General features: G+C 56.5%; 1 protein-coding gene across 2 annotated transcripts in view; it reads right to left on the minus strand.

Annotated features, from left to right (window-relative positions):
- The window catches only part of CACNA1B (calcium voltage-gated channel subunit alpha1 B), a 187,085-nt gene that overhangs the window by 90,717 nt on the left and 71,791 nt on the right, over positions 1 to 24,577 (minus strand). For both annotated transcript variants that reach the window (XM_068553631.1, XM_068553632.1), the window contains exons 12-17: positions 22,712 to 22,824; positions 17,784 to 17,896; positions 15,543 to 15,674; positions 15,286 to 15,358; positions 5,227 to 5,344; positions 3,153 to 3,220 (exon numbers count right to left, since the gene is read on the minus strand). In XM_068553631.1, coding sequence (XP_068409732.1) covers positions 3,153 to 3,220; positions 5,227 to 5,344; positions 15,286 to 15,358; positions 15,543 to 15,674; positions 17,784 to 17,896; positions 22,712 to 22,824 — 617 coding nt within the window. The remainder of the gene's footprint in view (positions 1 to 3,152; positions 3,221 to 5,226; positions 5,345 to 15,285; positions 15,359 to 15,542; positions 15,675 to 17,783; positions 17,897 to 22,711; positions 22,825 to 24,577) is intronic.

The raw sequence follows: 24,577 nt of genomic DNA on the forward strand, positions 1-24,577 counted from the left end.
ACATTCAAACTTCAGGCCCCAGAGGGGAGGCAGAGCTAGACCCACCACGGAGCACCCTAGAGACGTCATTCCTGCAGCTATGGGCTCCATCCTGGTTTACAGCCCTCAAATCACTCCAATTGGTGTTCTACAAACAAACTCGATGTGAGTTTATTTCCACTTCAAAATAAATGATGCTACCATATATTTGTGGGACGGTAAAGGAGGGAGTGTCCGCCCTTTGGTCTCTTGGCCAGCCCAGGAATGCCCCATAGCCTGACACAGACAGGCGTCCACCTGCCCCAACTCCCAAAGCAAGGAAATTCCTGAATTAGGGCAGTTTGCCCAAAGGGGCCACCACCCATGGTCTGTGCATGGATACAGGGCCCCAAGGACATGGTCTGTCAGTGTGTCCTCACCCATTGACAACCCTGAAGGGGCAGTGAGAGCTCTGAACTCAAGCTCACCCAGCCCAGGACAGCTGGTGCCAGACCAACGATGCTGCTGGGCACCCCTAGCTCACGTGGTCCTGTAAATCCTGACCCCAAGAAGTGCTCTGTGGTTGCACGGTCTCCCCAGCCAGGGGCTTGGGCCATTCTCCAGCCCCTCCTGAATGGCGAGGTTCAGTCTAGGAACTGGCTGACAACAGAAATGGGCACGCCAGTGGGATTCCCAATCCTCAGAAGCCAGCGCCCAGAAGAAGGGAGGAGTCCACACCCACAGGCACTGCCCCAGCCCAGCTAGGGGGTGGGGGGAGGAGGGCTGAGGAGAAGCAGGGGAGGCACTGCACGGGCCGCCCCCGGGGAGCACTCCTCCCAGGGAGCCGGGTGCGGCAGCAGGGCACCTGTACAGCGCGCGCTGTCAGGAGTACCGTGGCACACCTGCATCTCTGTCGCCTGCCTTCCTCAGGGAAGGCCCGAGTCAAGCCCCAGAACGGGGACAGTGTTAAGAGTCTTAGCATGTGCTAGACTGGAGTGGGTGCAACACAAGTGGGAGGCTGTCAGGGACGGCGGGCGCGAGCGCACAGACACCCACACACACAGGTCCGCGCACAGGCATAGGCCCGGCGTACAGAGCAAGTACGCGCGTGCCTGCAGGGAGCAGCGCCTTCTCAGACGCCCTGACCAGCAGGAGCGCCCTCTGCACCGGGAGCCGGGCTTGTCGAAGCGCCAGCCTGAGGCTGAAACAGCGGGCCGCCTGCACGGTCCAGGGCAGGGAGGGTGACGGTAACCAGGCAGGGGGCTGTGTCATCTGGAGGGAAACCACAGGGGAGACATGTGTAATCACATCCCCCACCAGGCTCAAGGATGAGAGATGACTATTAGACGACTCCCACTGGGTACAGCCTGGAAAGAAAGCTGTCCTGCTGGGGCACGGACTTGCTGAGAACAGGCACAGACTGCTCCTTCAGCACCAGCCTGGCCCAGACTCTGAGGACAGCACTGCCCAGTGACAGCCTGAGCTCAACCATCCACACCAGAGACCGACCACAGGGGTGCCCTCACCTCCGGGCGATGACCACAGGGGTCCCCTCACCTCCCGGGGATGACCACAGGGGTCCCCTCACCTCCCGGGCGATGACCACAAGGGTCCCCTCACCTCCCGGGGATGACCGCAGGGGTCCCCTCACCTCCCGGGGATGACCGCAGGGGTCCCCTCACCGCCCGGGGATGACCGCAGGGGTCCCCTCACCGCCCGGGGATGACCGCAGGGGTCCCCTCACCTCCCGGGGATGACCGCAGGGGTCCCCTCACCACCCGGGGATGACCGCAGGGGTCCCCTCACCTCCCGGGGATGACCGCAGGGGTCCCCTCACCTCCCGGGGATGACCGCAGGGGTCCCCTCACCTCCCGGCCATGACCGCAGGGGTCCCCTCACCTCCCGGGGATGACCGCAGGGGTCCCCTCACCGCCCGGGGATGACCGCAGGGGTCCCCTCACCGCCCGGGGATGACCGCAGGGGTCCCCTCACCTCCCGGGGATGACCGCAGGGGTCCCCTCACCGCCCGGGGATGACCGCATGGGTCCCCTCACCGCCCGGGGATGACCGCAGGGGACCCCTCACCTCCGGGCGATGACCGCAGGGGTCCCCTCACCTCCGGGCGATGACCGCAGGGGTGCCCTCACCTCCCGGGGATGACCGCAGGGGTGCCCTCACCTCCCGGGGATGACCGCAGGGGTGCCCTCACCGCCCGGGGATGACCGCATGGGTCCCCTCACCGCCCGGGGATGACCGCAGGGGTCCCCTCACCTCCCGGGGATGACCGCAGGGGTCCCCTCACCTCCCGGGGATGACCGCAGGGGTCCCCTCACGTCCCGGCGATGACCACAGGGGTCCCCTCACCTCCCGGGGATGACCACAGGGGTCCCCTCACCTCCCGGGCGATGACCACAAGGGTCCCCTCACCTCCCGGGGATGACCGCAGGGGTCCCCTCACCTCCCGGGGATGACCGCAGGGGTCCCCTCACCTCCCGGGGATGACCGCAGGGGTCCCCTCACCGCCCGGGGATGACCGCAGGGGTGCCCTCACCTCCCGGGGATGAACGCAGGGGTCCCCTCACCGCCCGGCGATGACCGCAGGGGTCCCCTCACCGCCCGGCGATGACCGCAGGGGTCCCCTCACCTCCGGGCGATGACCCCAGGGGTCCCCTCACCTCCGGGCGATGACCACAGGGGTCCCCTCACCTCCGGGCGATGACCACAGGGGTCCCTACTGCCCTTCCGGGTCTTCAGACTGGATGTCCCCTCGGGCCCCCCTCCTGGTCCGTCTCACTCCTGAGAGGACACGTCCCCCACTCCGCACAGTCACGTGCCCCTCACTCCTGAGACCAGGGCAGCCTAGGCCCCATCTTCCAGGCCCCTCTCTGCCATCCACCACCTGCTCCCACACCTCCTCCTGCCTTTCTGGTCATTCTTCCCAGGTCTTGCTTCCTGGGAGCTGCCCTCATGGTCATCTGCCTTCCCGGCATGCTCTTTCTCCCTACCTCCTCGGTGCCATTCCCCCACAGCCCTGCCTGTCCAGGGCCTGGAGGAGACACCCCTGGACAGCAGTCACATGGTCCTTAACCCAGGTCCTGGCCCTCCTCATGGCTCTGCAGCCTCATCCAGAGTGACACAGATTGACCCCCCACCCAACCCATACCTAGGCTGCAGGTGGGTCCCTACCTACACACCTTGGTCAGTTCCTGCGCGTTGGCAAGGTTGTCCACAGCGATGGCCAGGAAGACGTTCAGCAGGGTGTCTGGTTGGCTCCAGCTAAGGAAGGGAAGCCTTCTGACCCACAGACTCTCCCAGGGTCAGACCACGGCTTCCTCTGACAACACAGGGGCTCGTCTCCCAGGCCCTGAGCAGCCTTGGCCTCCTTCCTTGGTGTCCACACGCCCCCACCCGCGGCCCTCCAGCCCTGTCAGCCCATCATCCCCAGACACAGCCCAGCCCAGCCGCTGGGCCCTGCGGCCCCCTGGCCTCCACCCAGCCTCCTTCATGCAATCTCACAACGCCCGGCCTCCTCGAAAGCCCACACCACCCCTTCCCCCCGCCACCTCTTCAGGGCCGACGCTCCAGGCCGGAAGCTCGCGCTGTGTTGGATTAACCTGCCTTTGCCTCCTAGGAGGGCACAAGGGCTGCCCACTCTGCCCCCACTCCTCCCAACAAGCACCCAGGCTGCATGTGGGCCCCAGCACCGTTGGGTCCCGTGAGCAGAGACCACCGATGGACCAGCTTCCGGCAAGGCTCACGGACACGTGCCTGGCTTCGTTCCCAGCTTCCTTTACCAAAGCCGAGTCCTGAGACCCCTCCCTCGAGGTGCCCCTCGCCCAGAGAAGCAGCAGCAGCACGCTGATGGCAGATGCCACGGGAGTGCCCGGCAGGCGGCCGCCGCCTCCAAAGCGCCCTCCCGCTGTGCCCCCTGGGAGCCGTGACAAGGCGCTCCTGTGACCCCCAGTCAGCAATGAGGAAACAAAGGCCACAGAGGGTAGGTAACTCCCCCGGGTCCCAGGGTCAGGGGCCCCAACGGCCCTGCCCCAGCCCTGCCCCGGCCCTGCCCTGCCCATCTGAACTCTGCAGGCTCAGGCCCTCGTGCTGCCGCTGACCTGAATCCCTTCAGTTTGCCTGTCGCGGGAGCCACCTCTCCCCACCTCAGCGCCAGGCAGCACCGTCCTCCCTGCGCTGCCCCCCGCCCCGTCCCCAGCCCTCGGTGCCTCACCCCTGTACTGCCCCCGCACACCCAGGCCCACCCCTGGCCCCCGCGGGCGGGTGCCCTCCCGGTCACCTAGTGCCCTGCACACTGCCGACGGGCAGGCAGTCCTTTGCCATGGGGTGTCCTCCGCCCGCTCAATGCCAGCAGCCCCCTCCCCTCAGCTGTGACAGCCGAGCCGTCTCAGACTCTGCTGGTCCTGGGGCAGACGCCCAGGGACAGCCCTGTGCCCCATGTTATCCCAGGGGCTCTGGGCCAGTGCCAGGCTCAAGCAGCCGTTGGCTCTGGGTGACCCCTGTGGGTCAGGCCCCCTGTCTGGCAAGGAGGTGCCCTGGGACTCAGGGGGCACCCACATCCCAGGGCAGTGCCTCAGACAGGCCTGCTCAGGGCCCCAGTGGGGCCCACGGGACAGGACGCCAAGGTCGGCTGCTGCCCCCTGGCACTGAGCACAGCTGTGGGCACCCTCAGAGGCCTCGCCACGCCGAGAGCAGGACGAAGGCCATGCCCCTTGGGGCCCAGCCACAGGGACAGACTCCAGCTGGGTAGCACGGTCGGGGGTCCTGAGGCAGAGCCCCCCTGGCCGGGCTTGCCCTGATGCCGCAGAGTCCCGCACGCCAGACCCTGCAACACAAGGCCGAGGAGCGCCCTCCGCACAAGGCCTTCCTTTGCGCCTCTCTGCAGGTGAGACATTTCCATGGGCGAAGGTTTTTTTAAAAGCCCAGTGCCACAACTTAATTATTGAATTCAATTAAAGTGAAAACAAAATAGATGGCTGCCCTCAGGCTCAAAGCCCACGTCTTCCCGCCTCCGACCTCGCTGCCTGCCTCGGGACACCCCACGTGCTGCTCACGCTTCCTCGGCCTCCGGCCCGACCTCAGGCTGCATCTGTAACTCAAGCTGCTCCTGGGCAGGGGCGCGTCACGGTCCACCCTCCATGGGAAAGCCACCCTCACGTTCCTGCCGACCACCCCACCGGCTCCGTCCTCCTGGGGAGGGAGGGGAGAGCAGGCCCAGGAAGCACCGACCCCCTCGCTCAGACGGCAGAAGGATACAGTTTCCAAACAGCGTCAGGACAATGAAGTAAACCGACGAGAACATGCCTTTGCTGACTCCACCTTGCGACTCGATCCCGTGATACATCACCGCGTTCCAGTCCTCCCCGGTCAGGATCTGCAGAGGGAGGGAGGGAGGGAGAGCAGCCGGGGCATGTCCCCACAGCCACCCGCGTCCACACGCACGCCCGCACCCACACGAGCCCATGGGCACACGAGTGTGCACGCACAGGTCCTTGGATGATGGTCAAGGCAGCCCAGGAGCCTCCAGAGAAACTTCCAGAAGGACATGGCTGCTGGGCTGGGTCAGGCCTTATAAGATGAATAGGCTCTGGGTTTCTGCCAAGAATGGAAAGGGAGCTCCCAGCAGGAGAGAAAGGCGAGCAAAGGCAAGGAGACCGAGGCAGAGCTTTCCACGTCCCAGAGCCGCCTGGTCACTGCCGCCCCGGTGAGGAAAGTGAGGCTCAGAGAGGGGCGCAAGCTGCTCACGGCCAGACAACAGCTGCAGGGCCTCTGACCCTCCGGGTCCCTGTCTCCCCTCGCCCAGGGGGTCCAGGCCACGAGGGCGGCTAAACGCCGTCCTTGCCCCATCGGGAAACACGTGCCTCTTTTTCACTTGTATTTTGGGGAAAGTACAAGGGGATAAGGTAACAGACATTCGTGTGTCTGCCACTCAGAATGGAAATTGCTAACATTTTGTCATATTCGCATCAGGTCCCACTGCCCACGATCACCCTCGACGGGCAACCCCAACCATGAACCTGGGGGGCCTCCCGTCTTTGTGGTCCTACACCACACAACACACACACACCTATAAACGAAATACATCACGCGTGTTTTAAGCGTGCATGGGCAGGTGTCAGACTACCTCATCATTCCGTTCATTCACTCTTTTATCTTTGAAGTTTACCCGTGTGGACACATAAAAACCCACTGTCGTGGAAGGTGCTGCATAGATTCCTTCCATGTACTCACCCATCTTCCTCAACAGGCACTTCCAAGGTTTTTGCCGGTGTGTCCCATTGTGAACATCAAGTTTGTCTAGAACTGGTTCTGCTGGATCGTAGGTTCTGCACACCTTTGACTTCACTAGACATTTTCAAAGTGCTTATCCCAAATTACAGTCCCACCAGCAACGCAGGCTGTGTCTTCCTCACACCCTCGTCCCAAACTGAGCACAGTCACACCCTTTGATAGCTCCCGGCCGGCGGGGTGAACGGAAGAGCCATTCAGGTGGGACATCTTCTCTTGTATCCAGTGGCTGCTCAGATCTCCCTTCTGTGGCCTTTTCAACTCTTTGGCTTGTATTGCTGATAACTCACCTTTTCTTACAGACTTCCTTATGTATTTTTGTATATACTAGTCCTCTATCTGCAATGTCTACTGGAAAAATCTTCTGCTGGTCTCCTTTTTGCTTTTAACTAATTTTTTTGTATTATAAAGAAGTTTAATGAAGTCAAATGTATCAGTCTTTTCCTTTATGGTTTCTGCTTTTTGCCCCTTAAGAAATCTCTCTCCATCCCGCGGTCATAAAGAATTTTCCTACATTTTCTTCAAATCATTTTAAAGTTTGGCTTTTAGGTCTCTAATCCAACTAGAGCTTGTGGTTACTGCTCTGTGCACACCTGAGGATGAAGACCTACTTTTCTCCCACACAGAAGGCTCATTTTTTGACCATCCCATCCCCCTCCCATTGATTTAAAATGCCATCTTTTTCATATGACCAACTTCTTACATAGGCTTGGGCATGTTTCTGGGCTTTCTGGTCTGTTCTTTGATACTTTGTCTTTATACCTCACAATCTTCATTACTGTAGCTTTATAATAAGTCTTGATATATGGAAGGGCACATCACTCCTTCTTGAACTGTCCTGGCCATTCTTGGCCATTTACTCTTCCACAGAATCAATATGCTGAATTCCAAGAGCAGTTCTGTTGGGATTTGGATCACAAATTAAATTAGGGAGAACTGATCCCTTTACCACAGTAAGGCGTCCCATTTATAAACACAGGTATTCCGTTCTTTCGGTCTTTTAATAACAATTTATAATTTCACCTGTAAAAGTCTTGTATACTTTTTGTGGATTTATTTCTGGATAACATAGCTTTTGTTACTACTGTAAATGAAATCTTTCATTTTAATTGACTATTCTAATTGAATGATACTGTTACATAGAAAAGCTTTATTTTTCCTATGTTGATCTTGTGTTCGGCAACAATGAATTCTCTTATTATTTCTAATTGATCCTCTTGAATTTTCTATGTAAATAATCACACCACTTGTAAATAATAACTATTTTGTCTATTCCTTTCCAGTCCTTCTACCTCTTTCTTCTTCTTATTACATTGACTTCAACTGCCTGAATACCAGATATTCTTGGTTATGCTTTCAATCTGTGTTAGTCTGGGCTCTCCAGAGAAACAGAACCAAGAGGAGATGTCTGGGTATATCTTGTGGTCATGGAGAATAAGTCCCAAGACCCACAGCTGACAAGGAGAGACAATGGTGTAAGTTTCAGCCCAACTCTGAGTCCAAAGACAAGAGACGACGGATGTCCCAGCTCAAAGATGGTCGGGCAGTGAGAGTGGACTCTCCCTTAACTCAGCCCTTTTATTCTACTCAGGCCTTCGGTGGACTAGGTGAGGCTTCCACATCTGCTTTCTCAGTCCACCAATTCAAATGCTCATCTCATCCAGAAACACCTTCATAGACACACCCAGAAATAATGCTTAATCTAGGCACCCCATGGTCCAGTCAAGTTGACGTAAAATTAACCATCAACAATCTTTTATCTGTGATGTTTGCTACGGTCTTTGTAAAACAATAGCTTTATTGAGATATAATTAACGTACCATATAATTCAGTCATTTAAAGTGTATAATTCAATGGTTTTTAGTATATTCACAAATATGTGCAACCATTACCACAATTTTAGAACTGAATTCTAAATTCAGAATTTAGAATTCTGAATTTAGAATTTTATTTCCATCTCTTCAAAAAAGAAACCCATCCATATTAGCTATCACCCAACTAGCTGTGGGTTTGTTTTGGTTTTTTTTTTTTTTTTTTTTTGAGTGCTTAGTATTTTAAGTTCTTTGTATAACATGTTTTTCATCATCATATCAATATTCTATCTTTCTAAATCTATTGATATGCTTATTTTTCTCTTTTAAACTGTAGAGATCAGGAAATTACATTGACAAATTACTGTATTACTGAGATAAGCACAGTTTAGCCATGAGGTTCTATTTTACACACAGTTGGATTTGATTTTTGAATATTCTATTTCAGGCTATTTGCATCTACCGTCACTGAGTGAACACCTAGAGTGCCTGCCTGCTGTGTGTCAGGCAATCTTCAGGCACTTGAGATCCTCAGCAGACAAAACAAAGCCCCTGCCTCACAGATCTGTGGAAGGAGAGAGCTCTCTGAAATGGAGCCAGGAGGCCTGGATGGAATCTGACCTTTTGACCACTTACTGTCCTAATGCAGGCCTCCAGAACATCTGTCAGAAACTCAAGACACTTATCAGACACCTACCCTAAAACGCCTGGTGACAGCCATCCCTGAAGGACACACATTTCCCTTCTTGTGTCAGAGCACAGCCTCGTGGCTTTTGTCTTACAAGCCCCCGACTCTTTCCCTTCCCCAGGACACTCTTTTTATTTTAGCCAAATCTGTGTCTCTTGAATTGCAGTTCTTAAGATCCCAAAACACTTCTTATTTGCAGCCTCCTGCAGCTTTTTTGGTTGGCAGAGCTCACACTCTGTCTGCATTTTGCTTTCTTTACATTGTCTTGGCCGGGCTGTGGGGTCAAGGTTGTCCTAGCCCCATGAAATGGTTTCTCCCCTTCTCTGGAAGCGTCTGAGTCCATTATCATCTGTTCCTTAAAGGCGTGGCAAAGCTCACCTTATAACTCCCCGAGCCCTGGGCAGGAGGCAGGAAGGCAGGAAGAGAGCTTTGACTAGGGATTCCATTTCTTCAATGGTTATAAAATTATCCAGTTCTTTTTTCTTCTTGAGCTAATTTAAGTAACTGATGTTTTCCTATAGAAGTGCACATTTCATCTAAGTTTTCAAACCTATTGGCATAAAGTTGCCATAATATTCTTTTGGGATTTTAAAAATTTCTCCCTTTTCTGTAGTTATACCTCCCTTTTGGGCTACACTTTTTAAAAAATTATTTTTTTATTGAAGTATAGTTGATGTACAATATTATGTAAGTTACAGGTGTACAATACAGTGATTCACAATTTTTAAAGGTTATATGTCGTTTATAGTTATTATAAAATATGGCTATATTCCCTATATTTTACAATATATCCTTGTAGCTTATTTTATACATAATAGTTTGTACCTCTTACCCCTATACTGCCCCTCCCCTCTCCCCTTTCCCCACTGGTAACCACTCTTTTATTCTCTTCATCTGTGAGTCTGCTTCTTTTTCATTATATTCACTAGTTTGTTGCATTGGGCTATACTTTTTATTTGTGCTTTTTTTCTTGATCAGTCTTGCTATAAAGTTATCTACTTTATTAGCCTTATTGAGAATGAGCTTTTTAGGATTTTGTTATCTTGGTATTTTAGTTTTATGTTTCATTAATGTCTGCTCTTAGCATCATTTTTTCCTGCTTTCAATTTCTCTTTGGTTTACTCTTTCTTTTTTCTAGATTTTTAAGATAAGTACTTAACTTATTTATTTTTAGTCATTCTCTTATTTTGATAATTGCTTTTAAGACTCTAAATTTTCCTCTAAGTATTGCTTCAGACTCATCCTATGAGTTTTGCTAATTATTGTTCAGTTCTAAATATTCTGTAGTGTCCACTGTGCTGTCTTCTTCAACTCAAACCCTCAGCTTTCAAATATGGGGAAGATCTTAAGTGACTGTTTACTAGTGCTTTCTATTTATTTAAGTAATATCAAGAATGTGCTGGACTTCCCTGGTGGTGCAGTGGTTAAGAATCTGCCTGCCAATGCAGGGGACACGGGTTCGATCCCTGGTCCCAGAAGATCCCACATGCCACGGAGCAACTAAGCCCGTGTGCCACAATTACTGAGCCTGCGCTCTAGAGCCTGCGAGCCACAACTACTGAAGCCCACGTGCCTAGAGCCTGTGCTCCGCAGTGAGAAACCCCCGCCATGAGAAGCCTGCGCACCTCAACGAAGAGTAGCCCCTGCTCGCTGCAACTAGAGAAAAGCCCGCGCACAGCAACAAAGACCCAACGCAGCCAAAGAAAAATAAACAAAATAAATAAAATTTTTAAAAAAAGAATGTGCGCTGTAGGAGCGCGATTCTTTAACGCTTGTAGAAATTTCCTGCGTGACTTAACACGTGATCAATTTCTGTAAATGTTCCTGTGCCCCAGATAATGACTATTTTATTCGCTATCAATTGGCGAGTTCTGTATGCATCAGCCGAGTTGTGACGGTCGTGCTCATGAGTTCTTTTACATCCTGTCTAACCCTTATCAGCTTCATCCTTCAGTCTGATAGAAATATAAATCTCTTAAAAGAGGGTGGACTGTTGATTTCTCCTTGTGATTCCGTCGGTTTTTGCTTGGTATGTTTTTTGAGCCGTGCTGTTTAGGCTGCATCTTCCTTTTATTGTTACGTAATATACTTCCTTATTTTTACTAAAGCTTTTTTTCACCTTCTTTTTCACTTCTATTTTGGCGGATGTTAACATTACACCAGCTTCCTTTTGGTTAAGGTCTACTTAGTTTATCTTTTTGTACCCATTTAATTTTAAATTATGTAATATTTCAAACATTCAGAAAGGTACAATGAATAATATTTAAAGCTCTGTGTACCCATTACCCAGCTTAAGAAATAAAACTTTAAAATGTAGCTGAAGTTCCCTGAATAGAAATCTCCAGTCTCATTCCTCCTCTCCCCAAGCCCACCTCACCCTGAATTTAGTGTTAAACATTCCCATGCAAGCTTTTACACCTTTACTTCCATATATACCATAAACAATATTGTTATGCAATATGTTTTGAAACAAGATGTTTTCATCCTTATTAAATATTTAGTATCATATGCTAAACCATAATGGAAAAGAATGGAAAAAAGAATGTATATGTATGTATAACTGAATCACTTTGTTGTACAGCAGAAATTAACACAACATTGTAAATCAACTATACTTCAATTTAAAAAATTAGTTAAATAAGTAGTATCATATGCTTTGTATTATTCCAAGTCTTGCTTTGTTTTTTTTTTTTAGCTTAACATTGCTTGCGATCCATGTTAATAGAGTTAATTCTAGGTCATTCACGGCCCTGCTGCACTGATAGAACACCCTCTCCTTATCCATTCCCCTGACGATGAACAATCAAGAGGTTTCCAGTGTCTTGCTGTCACACACGATGCTGCTGCGATGGTCTCGCAGGTCTCTGTGCATCCGGCCAGGGACCTTCCGGAGCATGCACCCACAACAGGAACTGCTGTTGTGTGAGTTCCGGTGGGTTAGATACAGTGACATTACTTTCCAAAGTGGTTCTACCAACCCACCAACAGCAGAAAGGAATCCCCATTTCTCCACATCCTCTCTAAAACTTGAGACTGTTAGATTTCCTAATTTCAACTAAACTGACAGGTGGGTTTACTTTGCACTTCCTGACGACGAGTAAACAGATGATGGTTTTTACAGGTCTACTCATCAGCCCAATTTCCTGTCCCGAGTTCCTTGCTTATACACTTTGCCCTTTCCTGCTGCATTATTTGTCTTTCCTTTTTGATTTGTGGAAGTTTTCGATTTATTCTGGTTATTGGTTATTTATTCTGGCTGTTGGTTATTAGCCAATGCTGTGGAAACATCTACTCCCAGCCTATGACGTGTTTGTTTGACCTTTTTATGGTGTCCTTTGATGCACAGAAATTTGTATGTCAATAGCCAAATTTGCCAAAGCTTTCCTTTATGATCTGTGCTTTTTTACATCTTCCTGAAGAAGGCTTTCCCTGCCTTCAGTCAGTAACATTACTCTCCTGTATGTTCTAAAATTTCAGAGTTGCTCTTCACATTTACGTCTTAATTCATCTGAACTGATATTCAAATCTGCTACAAGGTAGAAATCCAACTCCACGTTTTTGTCTATGGATAACCAAACTGTCCCACTCCATCTGCAGTGACAACATGAGTGTTCTGTGTATACAACTATTTCTTCTGTAAATAATGACATTTTTCTTTCTTCCTTGGCAATCCTGAGAAATTTTATTTCATTTTTTTCTTATTCTACTGCACTAAGACCACTGATACTAGCATAATCTGCTAAGGGTTTTTATTTGCAAGGAGTGTTGGGTTTTATCGTGGGATTTTCTTTTAGAAAAAAAAAATTCACGATGGACAGTTTCAAACATACAAAGTGGAGAGTGTAATGTACCCCTACGTACTCATCACCCAGCTTCAACAATCAACACAATTTGCCAGTCTTGTTTCATCTGCCTCTCTCTCTGGTGCTTGGCTGTGCTTTTGCTAGAGTTCAAATGTTTTTTCTGATCATACATGGTTTTTTTCCTTCTTTAATCTGTTAAGATGATGAATTACATTAATAGACCTTCTAATGTTAAATCATCTTGCCTTTCTAGAATAAATTCAAGTTGATCATAAAGATGATCTTTAAGTACATCCAGATTGGATTAGTTCTTATTTCCCTCAGGCTGTTTTGTCTCTCTGTGTGTGATAGTAATCTATATTTTCCTCCTCTTATATTGCCCTTGTCTAGTGTTTTCATACCAAGGTTATTCCAGTCTCATAAAAGGGTGGGTGTTTCCTTTTTAACTTCTCTGGAGTCGTCTGTATAAAATTGGAGTAACCTTTCTTAAATATTCAACAGAATTCACTTGTAAAACTGTCAGCGTGGTCTCCAGGGCAGGTAGATATTTCAAGTATTCAAGTATTACTCAGAAATTATTCAATTTCTGAAATAGCCCAGGTTTTCTGCTTCTCCTTGGGTTAATGCACTTTTCCCCCCATTTATCCGCTTTCCTAAACGTATCCGTATCCGTGTCTGCAGTGCTTTCAGCAGTTGGGTGTGACTCTCAGAATCTGTGTCTGGATGTGTCTTTCTTCCACCTCGGATTGCGGCTCTCTGAGTGGGAATTCCAGGCCAACAGGGACCGTCCTCCAATATTTTAAAGGTGCTTTTCCCAGACCTTCTGGCATCATTGCCACGAGAGGCCTGCCATCAGACTGGCATTCTTTTGCAGGAGATCTCTCTTTCTAGAACAGAGTTTAAGATTTTCTCTCTATCAGGCTGTGTCCAGGTCTCAGCTCTTTCTGGAACATCGCTGGCACCCTCTCTCTCCGCCTCTGAGCCGCAGCTGGCTCAGGTCCTCCGCGTTCTTGAGAGGATCACGTCAGCGTACGTTCAGCCTCCACTTTTTATTTAAACAGCTGTGTCTTCTAGCTATCTTTCGCATTAACCAGAGATCCTCAGTTCCAGGTGCCCTTCTTCTGTACTTGTGCGCTGAGCTCTCCCTTGTGCCCTCTGAGGGTTAAAGGCGCCTGCATTAGCACGCTTTCCGTACTTTTGCGCTGAGCTCTCCCTTGTGCCCTCTGAGGGTTAAAAGCGCCTGCATTAGCACGCTTTCCGTACTTTTGCGCTGAGCTCTCCCTTGTGCCCTCTGAGGGTTAAAGGCGCCTGCATTAGCACGCTTTCCGTACTTTTGCGCTGAGCTCTTCCTTGTGCCCTCTGAGGGTTAAAGGCACCTGCATTAGCACGCTGCTGCCGCTTCTTAGGAGCGGCTCACCCCCCACCTGTGGGCGTGGTCGGGCAGCTTCACCAGGAGCAGAGTTCAAGCTGTTCTCCCCCTGGTCACATGCCTCCCTGTGCCCTCTCCAACCCCATTCAGAAGCAGGGGCTCCAGCCTGGGTCTCAGGCCCTCGGCCCAGTGTCATCCTGCGGGCGTTACAGGCCCGGCTGGGCCAACGGTCGGTCCTGGCGACCTTCTCAGCCTCCTCCAGCCTCAACCACTCTCTCAGCCTCCTTAAAGGGCTGGACGCTTCCCCAGCTCTGAGTCAGTCAAGCCATTGGCGATGCTTCTGATGGAGAAGGTGCGAAGGGTAGTACGCTGACGGGCAACCCAATCCTTAAAGCTCAGAGGACGGTGAAGCCACAGGACTCGAAAGTGGGGTCAGACAGGAAGCAGAACGATGACAGCCCGAGGTCTGGAGTCCTGCCAGGCCGGGAGCAGACGAGCCTCTGGGAAAAGAGCTGCTCTGCTCCACCCAGGTCGGGAGGGGGGCTTGCGGGCGAGATCACTAGACTGAGTCACCCTGTCAGCAAGCGTCTAGTGTGGTTCCAACAGTCGGCTGGAAAGACGCCCTCCTTTGAGAGAGGAGCCCCAAAGGTCCCCTCTCCTACACTCACTGTGGCTCCAGCGTTGGCTGGGGGGCAGCGCCAGCGGCCCCGGAGGCCAGGAGCAGGCAGGGCCCTGGCCAGAGCGCCTGCAGCCTGCGGGCTTCCCTAGGTGCCATCGCGGGCCGCCCCCCCACCCCCCACCCCCCGCCGCCGCCGCCGCCAGTCCTGCTCGGCCTCAGACGTGGCGGAGGATGCTCGTGGGGCAGCGGGCTTCATCACGTTGGTGAGGCCAGTTGTGGGGCCCCAGAGGCCGCGGCTCTGTGAGGGGGACAGCGCTGAACCGGGGAGTCCTCAAGCGGGAACCAAGGCTCAGCGTCCCCAGGGGCTGCGGGCGGCGTGTTTCCAGACACAAAGGGAAACTGAGGGGCCGCTGGGGCCAAGCCATCGGAGGGAGAAGCCTGGGGAGTGCTTTCCACTCGACTCTCAACGGACAACGACGGCTGTGATCGGTTCCAGGTCTCGGGGGCAGAGCGGTAAGTGGCGACCTGAAGCCGGGGCCTCCCAAGGTGTCCACCTGTTCCTCGGGCAGCTCCCTCCCGACCCGGCCCCAGCGGGGGCGCCGCACGTCAGAGACCTGCTGTGCCTGTCCCCTCACGGGCGCTGGGGAGGGGCTGACGGGGGAGGAAGGCTGCGCACCCTCACACCCGGCAGGGAGGGCCCCACACGCCAGAAGTGAGCCGGGAGCCGGGAGCCTTACCTGGAAGACAGTGAGGATGGCAGCGGGGAAGGTGTCAAAGTTGGTCGTCGGAGTCTCGTCCTGAAAGTTGAACCTGAGAGGAACAAGGGTCTTGGACAGAGGCAGCCCCCTCGGGACCAGGAGGACCGGCACCTGGCCGGGCTGCGTCTGGTGTCAGCGGCCCCGCCTCGGGACCCTCAGGGAGGGGCGCGGAGGGGGAGCCCGGGGCGGCACCGCCCCCTCTGAGCCCCGCGTCCCGGGGGCCCGGCCTCGCTTACTGCCCCCCGAAGAGCTGCATGCCCAGCAGAGCGAAGACCACGATGAAGAGGAAGAGCAGGAAGAGCAGGCTGATGATGGACTTCATGGAGTTGAGCAGGGACACCACCAGGTTCCGCAGGGAGCTCCAGTACCTGCGGGGAGCGGCCTGGTCCGAGCGCGCCGGCACGCCCGGACACGGACGGCACGCGCCTGCGGCTGCCTGCGCCTTCTGGCCTGAGGGCCCCACACTCGGTGCGCGGAGAGTGCTTTCTCCAGGGCTCCAGACCACCTGCTGGACCGCGCCCGCCCCCCCGCCCACGGGGACAGCAGACGCCGAGGGGCCAGCGCTGAGCTCACGATCGCCTCCTACACCTCCTCCCCAGCCTCCCTCCCCCACGACCACGCCCGCCTTCGCCCCTCACCCCCCTCAGGCCACGGCCACACAGGAGAAGGGGCCGCACTGGAGCATCCGTCAGCATCGCCGCCCTCAGCACGCGGGTCCCGCGCAAAGAGCCTCCGCTGAGCAGGCCGGGCACGGGGTGCAGACGCTGACCCCAGCGGTCCCTCCCGGAGGGCCAGGGCCACGCAGCGCGGAGCAGCCCTCCAGCCTCGACTCCCTCCCACCCCACCCCTCCAACGCTCCTGGGGGTCCGAGACTCTGTCCCTCTCATTCAGCTGGACCCCCCCGGGCTCACAGGCCCCCTGAGGTCTGCCCACGGCCTAGCTGCTGCCGGCCCGCTGGGTGATGAGTCCCCTCCAGCTGCGACCCCCAGGAGAGCCCAGGCGGACGTACCACGTGCCTCTGTGCCTTTGCACTTGCTGTCCCCTGCCCTGGCCTAGGGCATCTGCCTGGGGCATCCCTGGGCCCCTGTCCCTAATGCTGCTTCACAGAGGCCCACCATCCTCCTTGGGCTCTCTGACTAGGTAGGTGAGAGTTAACGGGAGATGGGCTGGAAGACTCCAAACAGCCTTCTCCTAGGATGGGTGGGGTGTAGGTCAGCCCACGTCAGGACAGGGGCCACCCGCTTTCCAGGAGGAAATGGAGCTGCTAAGATGCCAGGCCCACGACCGAGGTGAGGGCAGCGCCGGCCGTCACCTCCTGAAGCCCCTTCTCCCGCAGAACCAGCAGAGGATGGAGGGCAGGAGGCGCAGGGCACCCGGCAGCCTCTGTGGGCCAAGCCAACCGAACTCCTGTCCAAAGCTCCTCCACAGTTAAACTGTCGTGACCTCGAACGGCCTCAGGGTTGGATTTAAAACAGAACAGGAAAGACCAGGAGGCTGGGGAGGTCACTGCAGCGGGGGCCTGGAGCCCAAGCCGCCTGCGCAGGCTCGGTCTGGACCGTCCCACGGCCGTCGTGACGCGGGCCACCAGGGACGCTGCGCGGGGGCCGGTGCCAAGCACGTGTGGCCACGCGCTCCAGCCGCTCGTGGGGTGGGCGCCTCAGAGCCTCGGGGAGGCTCGGGTACCGCTGTGGAGTCCTACGGCCATGGCCGTTGGGGTGCGGGCCGCTCTGCCGCTGCCGAGACAGCTGCGGACGAGGGCGGCCCCCCTTCCCGGCGCTGCCGCGCTGGCAGAGAGCGGGGAGGTCTGGCCTGCGTCGCATTCTGGCCTGGGCCTCAGCCTCCTTGTGGGCAAAAGGGAGAGACCTGCCGCCAGGGCTGTGAAGAGCCAAGTGGGATGAAACTGAACACACGGTCAGGGCCCCGTCCTGTCTCCGAGGACAGGCCAGGCAGCGTCGGCCCCGAGTGGAAGAGGCAGGCCTGGGAGACCAGGTCAGAAGGTCAGGGTCCCGTCGGGACCAGGACGGGAGCAGGGCTGCAGGGCAGGTGAGCAGACTTCGGGGCGGGACGCTGGGAAAACATCCATCTGACAACCTGTGTTTTCTCCGTTAACTCTGGAGCAGAGTCATCCTTTGAGGTTGAAAGGTGGGCTTGCTGATTTCAGGAGAGGACACAGGGTGAAACTGTGGGGAACGAGCTAACGAGAGAACCAGAAGTGCTGGGGCAGCGCTGAGGCTGCAAATGGCGCTGCAGGTAGACGGGCTCCCAGGGCCGACGCGAGGTCCTGCTGGGCTGCGGCCCTCGCTCGCATGGGCTGCTTTGTGACTGTCTTCTGTTTTTCACCAGTTATAACCCACAGAAAGAGATTCCAGGCAGCTGAGGGCAAGACCCATGCCACTCATCCCCAGGAGCGGCACCTGTGTTGGCTTGGCTCCCACACCGCCTGCGCCCCCGCCCCCCAAAGCGCACGGATGGCATACTTCGTGACTTTGAAGATTCTCAGCAGCCGGAGTGCCCGCAGCACACTGATCCCAAAGGAGGTTCCTGGCTTGATGGCCGCCCAGACCACTTCAAAGATGCTCCCCACGATGACCTGCAACAGAGGTGGGGTCAGCCCGGGGCGCGTGCGCGGCTGCTTCTCTCCGTCAGCATCTGCCCCGCCCACCCCGTCCGCAGCTCAAGCCACAGAAGGCAACATGAGGCCCAGGCCTCACACTGAGCCCCTGCAGCCCCCGGGAGCTGCAGACGGTGTCCGCCCTTCCCCCACCCAGACACACCAGGAGGACACAGAACACGAGCGAGTTGGGCCTGCAGCTTTCCTGGCAGATCTCAAAGCCTCCTCGTCTGATGCCTCCTCTGTGCTTCCTCACAGCCCGGTGACCCCTCTGGGGCCGGCAAACCGCCTCGACAGCTTTGACTGTTAGGCTGCTCTCACACAGACCTTGTAACATCCCCTTTCTGGTCCTGCCACCTCTGAGATGTTCCAGTTCATAACTGCATCTTGTCTTCTTCCGAATAGCGGGAGCCAGCAAGTACCACCAAGGACAGATGGGGGCAAGCCCGCCCCTCATTTCACCAACAGTCATCCCGGGCGCCGTCCACGTTGGTGGACCGGGACTCGCGGGCAAGAGGCCTGCCCCTCCTTCCAGCCACTCCTCAGCGTCAGTGTCTCGCGTGAGGGACTCAGAAAGGCCAGGGCAGCAGGGCTGAGGCACAGCGGACGCCTCACCCCACAGCACCCCGACAGGACTCCCTCCCTGGCCACTGCGCCTCACAGGGCACACGCGGGCTTGCGGTCGGCGCTCGTGTGCTCTTCGTGCGTGTGGCTGACGCCCACTCCTTCTAAGCGGGCTTCTGCAGCTGGCGCGGAGAACTCCACTGCCGAACATCAATCTCTTAAATTCCCTTTGGCTTCGCTCGGCTCACACATCACCCAAGGTTTCGGTCACTTCCCCCCTTTTCGTACCGACTGTAAACATGATCAGCTCGACACCAACATCCTCACCAAGCCTGACAAACGGTGACTGTGCCAGGGCAGCGGCCCCTGCGGGTTAGCACTGGTCCACGACCCTGCGTGTCTGGTCTGCTGGCTGCACCAGCTCCGCGTTGCCCCAAACGCACAACCTTCCACTGCACGTTTCCCCGCCCTGGACGCAAGCACATCGTTCAGAGGAGTTCAGACCTGCCCACAGCTGCCGCACCCACCACGACCCTAGCAGGGCAGCAAATGGGACGAGCTTGTCGCGTCTGTCCTTGGTCCCCCGACAATCACCACCAATTTGTCTCAGCATCACACAGCACCCAGATCGTGCCCAGGGCTGAAGACTATTGTTTTCTAAATCTACTTTCTTCTCACTGTCACTCTTCCCGCATGTCTCCTATTCTCCATTAATCCTCAAAATTGGCTCGCATTGGGTCACAATGTAGGTGGCCTCTCAAGACGGCCCCCACGATCCCCACTGCTTCGGGTTCACCCCCTTGTACACCCCTGTCCCCTGGAGGGTGGGCTGGACCTAGTGACCCACTTGTAGCAAACAGAACACAACAAACGTGATGGGCTGGCACCTCTGAGAACAGTCACAAGAAGACTGAGGCTTTGGCCTTTGTGCCCTCGGCCCTCTCCTGGGCCACGGCTGCCGGGTTGTGAGGACGCTGGGGCAGCCTGTGCAGAGGCCCACGTGACCAGGCCCGAGGCTGCCAGCAGCCCCCGGAGTGAGGCTGGAGGATGACTTCCTGAGGTCTGTCAACAGCCACGAGCACAAGCTTGGAAGGGAGCTCTCCAGCCCAGCGGAGCCTGCGAGGACTGAACCTCGTGAGGGACCCGCTGAGTCACAGCCTGACGGCGCCCCCACCGGAATGAGAGGACGAACGTTTGCTGCTTTAAGCCACTAAGTCCTGGAGTAACTTGTTACCCAGAAAGAAAACACCAATACCGACTCCGGAAGCAGGAGTGCCGTGCTGCTGAACTAAGAGCCCCAGGTGCGGGGGCGCTTTTGGAGTCAGGGAGCGGCACCAAGCAGCACATCCGTGAAGGCCTGATGCACCCTGAACCCACTCTTCCGGGGATCCTGGACTCTGAAGATGCCGCCCGAAAGGTCTGCAGGAGAGTGAGGAGTCATAGGAAACTAAGGAAGGGAGCGGGCAGAGAGCCACCGGGCAGCCGCAGGGACAGCGGGAGACGTGCCTCCTGAGCGGGAGCTCTGGCGGAGGGGCCGCCGTCCAAGCAGAGAGCAGTGCAGCTGCCTGCGGTCTCCTGCCGCTCGCGGTCAGAGGCGAGAGGAGGGCGGGAACTGAGCAAAGCGCTGCTAAGTAAAGAGAAGCCCCAACTCGCTAGTTTTGGGAAATGCTCAGCCTCTCCAGAGACCAAATGAGGCCAACGTTAAGAAGTGGCATGGTCTAAAAATGAAGCCAAGGGCACGACTGGGGCTGGTATGGAAGATCCCAAAAGATCAAAGGCGGGGCCTCAGAGCATATTCAGCCGCTTTCCGGCCCTTCAAGGGATGTAGGGTGGGCCTCGCAAATGGGCCTCACGAAGCAGTAAGTCCTCCAGGACGTGGAAGGGTGTTGACCTTGGTCATCTCAGCAGCAGCTCGGTCCGAGAAGGGCTCATCTCTAAGAGAGCTGTGGGCACGGCTTCCGTCCGATGGAGTGAACTCTGGGAAGACTCACAACACACCCACAGTGCTCTTAAAAGGCTTACATGCACAAAAATACCACCAGCTTGGGTTGAAATGCAAAAACCAAAATGAGGCCTTTGGATTCCCAAAATTCTACTAAGTAGGAAGCAGGCCGAGAAAACCTCAGCTGAAAACGTTTACCACTTTTCATGAAACGGAAAGGGGACTCAGGGTAAAACCAAGAGCCCGAGGGCTCCCAGGCCCCAGAACGAATCAGGGCTTTCCCAACACTTGCCTGTTGGCCGGCTGGACTCCAGCCGGCCCTGCTGTGCATCCCACTGGCCCTGTTTTGAACGGGAAGGTCTGAAGCAGCTACCCCTGCCCGTCCCACTGCTGTATGCTGGGTGTGGGGGTGGATAGCTTGTCTCTCTCAGTTCACGGCTCTAAGATTGAAAGAAACTGTAGGAGCCTCAGCCAGACCTGGGTCCGATTTGGATGACGAGATTCGGGGCGCTGAGCTGATGCTGTGATGGGGTGCGTCTGGGAACTGGGAGTGGAGGTGAGTGTATCTTACACTGGGAAGAATCTGGATCACAGGGGACTGTGCTAGTCAGCCTCCGGACGGCCCCGAAGGACCCCTGCCTCCTGGTGTTCGCATCCCTGGGTAACATTCTCCCCATGAAAAGCGGGCGGGCCCGGCGACTCCCTCCTGACAAATGTTAATACAATAGCAAGGCTGACCGCTGTCTCTCCTGAGACTGGTTTCTGCAGCCTCTCAGGTACTCGCATCACGAGCTGCCACACAGTGAGGACACGCAAGCAGCCTGTGGAGAGGCCACGGGACCGGGAAGCGAGGCCGGTCACCAACCACGAGCGAGTCCTGTCAACAGCCTGTGACGAGCCTGAACAACCCTGAGGGACCCTCCCGCCCTAATCAAGCCTTGGCATGACTGCGTCCCCGGCCTCGGCTGGGCTGTAAACGCGTGAGAGATCCCGGGCCACTGGTACCCTGTAAAGCCACGCCTAGATTCCTGACCCTTAGACTCTGTGAGATAACAGATGCTTGTTTTAAGCTGCTAAGTTTTGGAAAAATTTGTTGGCTTGTGTGCAAATTATTCCCCTGCCCTGGGGCCTAGCTGGTTCCCAGACACCGCCACTCTGAAGTCTCCTCCCCTGTGGGTCCCCTCTGCCTATGTGCACCACAGCTTCCTTTGTAACCAGGAAGGCAAAGGGGCAGAAGAGTTGGCTTCCCCCCAACCATCTGTGAAAATCGCAGGTGCCCACATGCCCCAGAGAGCACCTGGGCAGCCACTGCCTCCCCCCGCCCAGAGCTCAGGCAGCATGGCGGGTGTGCGACGCCCGCCCCGGGCTCCAGCGCTGACTCCCCCGCACGCTAGCTGGGCAGTCCTGGGCCCATCACACGACGTCTCCAGTTATTCATGTAGGAAGTGAGTCGTCGTGAAGGTCTGACAAAGTCGTAGACACTGTCTGTCAGCTGCACCGCAGCACAGAGAGGAAAAGGTGAAGTTAAACTGCATCCCAAGTCGAAGCTTTCCTTCGACCTAGGTCCGGCCTCCTCCCTGGCTACTGAGAAGTCTGCAGAGGTGCAAGGCCTCCTCGGGCTGTGGCCCGGCCGCTTCTCACGCAGAGCCTCCACCAGGTCAGAACTCAGCCTCTGGGCAGGTGCCAACAGCACCCCATCCCCAGGCTCCGGGCTCAACACAGGGAGGCGTCCTGCATGGCCTGCGGGGCCCAGGGAAGGGGACTCTTCGCTGCCCCGGCCCCGTGCTCGTCCACGGCGAGCCTCAGAAACACCTGCCTTCCAGGCCTCCCTCACCTGCAGGGGCTGGTGAAGGGACCCAGGCCCACTGCTGCCCTCCGGCCTCCCCAGGAAGCGCTGCTGCATGTGCCCAGGACCAGACCCGCAGGAATGATGGGGGTCAGGACCACAGCCCCCCTGAGCCTCCACGGGACCGCAGACATTGAGAAGGTCGCATACCAGGCGCGGAGGAGGCCACAGAGCCTTGAGCTGGTCTTGAGACTCTACAGACAGGGCCGGGGAGGGAAGGAGGCTGCCCACGGCCAGCACCCGCACCAGTCAGGGCCTGACCGGGACAGGCCTCCCCGGCCTGCCAGCAGCCTTTCTGACCCACAGGGGCTCACAGTGCCCCAGCCCCCCGGCTCTGCTCCACAGGCCCAGCTCACACCGGGTACGGCATCGCTCTCCGGCCAGGACACCGCGGACCCGTCTGGACCCCCAGCAGGCGTCCCTGACGAGGCGGCTCACTCACCCCAAAATCGAAGCAGTTGAAGGAGGACCGGAAGTAGCTCCTGGGCCCCAGGCCGTACATCTTCAGGGACATCTCTGTGAGGAAGAGACCCAGGAAAACAAACTCTGCAAAGTCTAGGAGAAGCCGGAGAAGAGGGGGATTAGCTCGCGTCCTCCTCCCACCCGGCCTCAGCCCAGACAGGAGGACACCAGGCCTCCGGGCCGACCCAGGGTGGGGCTTCCAGGCCTGGTCGGTGGCCCCTGAGCTCCAACCTCAGCCCAGGACAGAACAGCCCGCGACCAGACAGGGGGTGTCGCAGAGCGATGCTCCTCCCAGCTTGAAAGCTGAGCGCCCGGTGCCGTGGGATGCAGAGGCAGCCTCCCGGGACTGGGCTCAAGAGGGAGTCTGGGTCAAGGGCCCAAATCCCCCGAGGAGGACCTAGGCGTCAGGCAGAGGACGCCCACGCCCCGTGGAAAAGCTGGACGGCCTTGAGCCTGTCCTGCCTTCAGTCTCATTCCGTGCTCCGTGCACGGCAGCTGGAATCCCTCAGCCGCCCGGCCAGGACCCCCGTCCCTCTGCGAGGACCTCCTGGGCCCCTTGGGCTCACAGCAGCGCCGTGCCTGCAGGCTCGCCCCACTAAAGGCGCGTGTCCCTACCACCTGACACCCCCAGGCCCCCGCAGTACGAGTCTCCCAGGAGGCACCCGTGCTTGCAGGCTCGCCCCACTAAAGGCGAGTGTCCCTACCACCTGACACCCCCAGGCCCCCGCAGTACGAGTCTCCCAGGAGGCACCCGTGCTTGCTGGGGGCCTTGGGGAGTCATACAGAGACCCCTGTGGGCGGGGTGCCTTCAGCTTCCCGCAGGCTGGGCCGGGCAGGCAGCAGTGGTGAGCAGGGCCTGCCTCAGCCCAGGGACCCCGCCACGGCAGTGCTGACCCGGCTGGCAGGACTAAGGGAGGCTGCACTGGGCCTGCTGCGAATTCAGTGCACACAGACGCTACCCCTAACCCAGCCTGAGCAGAAGACAGGGTCAGAGCAAGAAGAAACAGCGCAAAAGCTGTGCGAGGCCACAGACCGCAGGAGACGCAGCCGAGCCCAGCCGCTGACGGCTGCCAGACCAGGCATCCCGGACGTCAGAGCAAGGCCACCGTCTCTGATCCCCGTCCCAAAGCTGGAATCCACCCATCATTTCAGACAGTGAGCCCAGGGCACAGGAGCCAGGGAAGCAGCTCAGCACCAAGGGCAGAGCCCGCCACGCAGGGCCAGGGACCGAGGGGTCCAGTCACCAGGCAGTTGCCCACGCAGCCTCCCCAGGGCCTCTGGCATCCAGGCTGGTTGGGAGACTGGACCTCAAGCAGCTCATGCTAAAACAGATGGTAGAAGAGGGGGCCACACACCTCCTGCCCTCCCTGTGCACCCCGAAAGCTACTCCCCCCACGGCTCTCCACCAAGTGCCGCACAGACGCAGCGGCCTCACTGGGCAGGTCTGCGGCAGCCGAGACCCTGAACGAGCAGAGACACCAGTTCCACTGCCCGCTGGGCTCCGTGCCTCACAGACACACACGTGACGGTCCATACGGCCCTGGAAGGTCTCGGGCAGGGGACCGGAGTACGTGGACAGCCAGCTCCTGCCTGGCCGCTGAAACCAGTCAAAACACAGCAGGGCACCCGAGCGAGTGTGATGAGACGGCAAAGCAGCCCTCCCGGAGACGCAGGAAGGCTGTGCCTGAGCCCAGTCGGAACACAAGCCCCGTGGCCCCTGCCCCTCAGGACCCCACGAGAGGAGCTCAGGTCCTGGGAGGAGAGACCACGGAGATGGGCACCCCAGCCACCCACAGGGCAGACCTTGCAGCTGACACTGCCTGGGTGTCCATGTTGCTCCCCAGGA

The sequence above is a fragment of the Eschrichtius robustus genome, chromosome 10 (genome assembly GCF_028021215.1).
Source record: "Eschrichtius robustus isolate mEscRob2 chromosome 10, mEscRob2.pri, whole genome shotgun sequence".
Classification (NCBI taxonomy): domain Eukaryota; kingdom Metazoa; phylum Chordata; class Mammalia; order Artiodactyla; family Eschrichtiidae; genus Eschrichtius; species Eschrichtius robustus.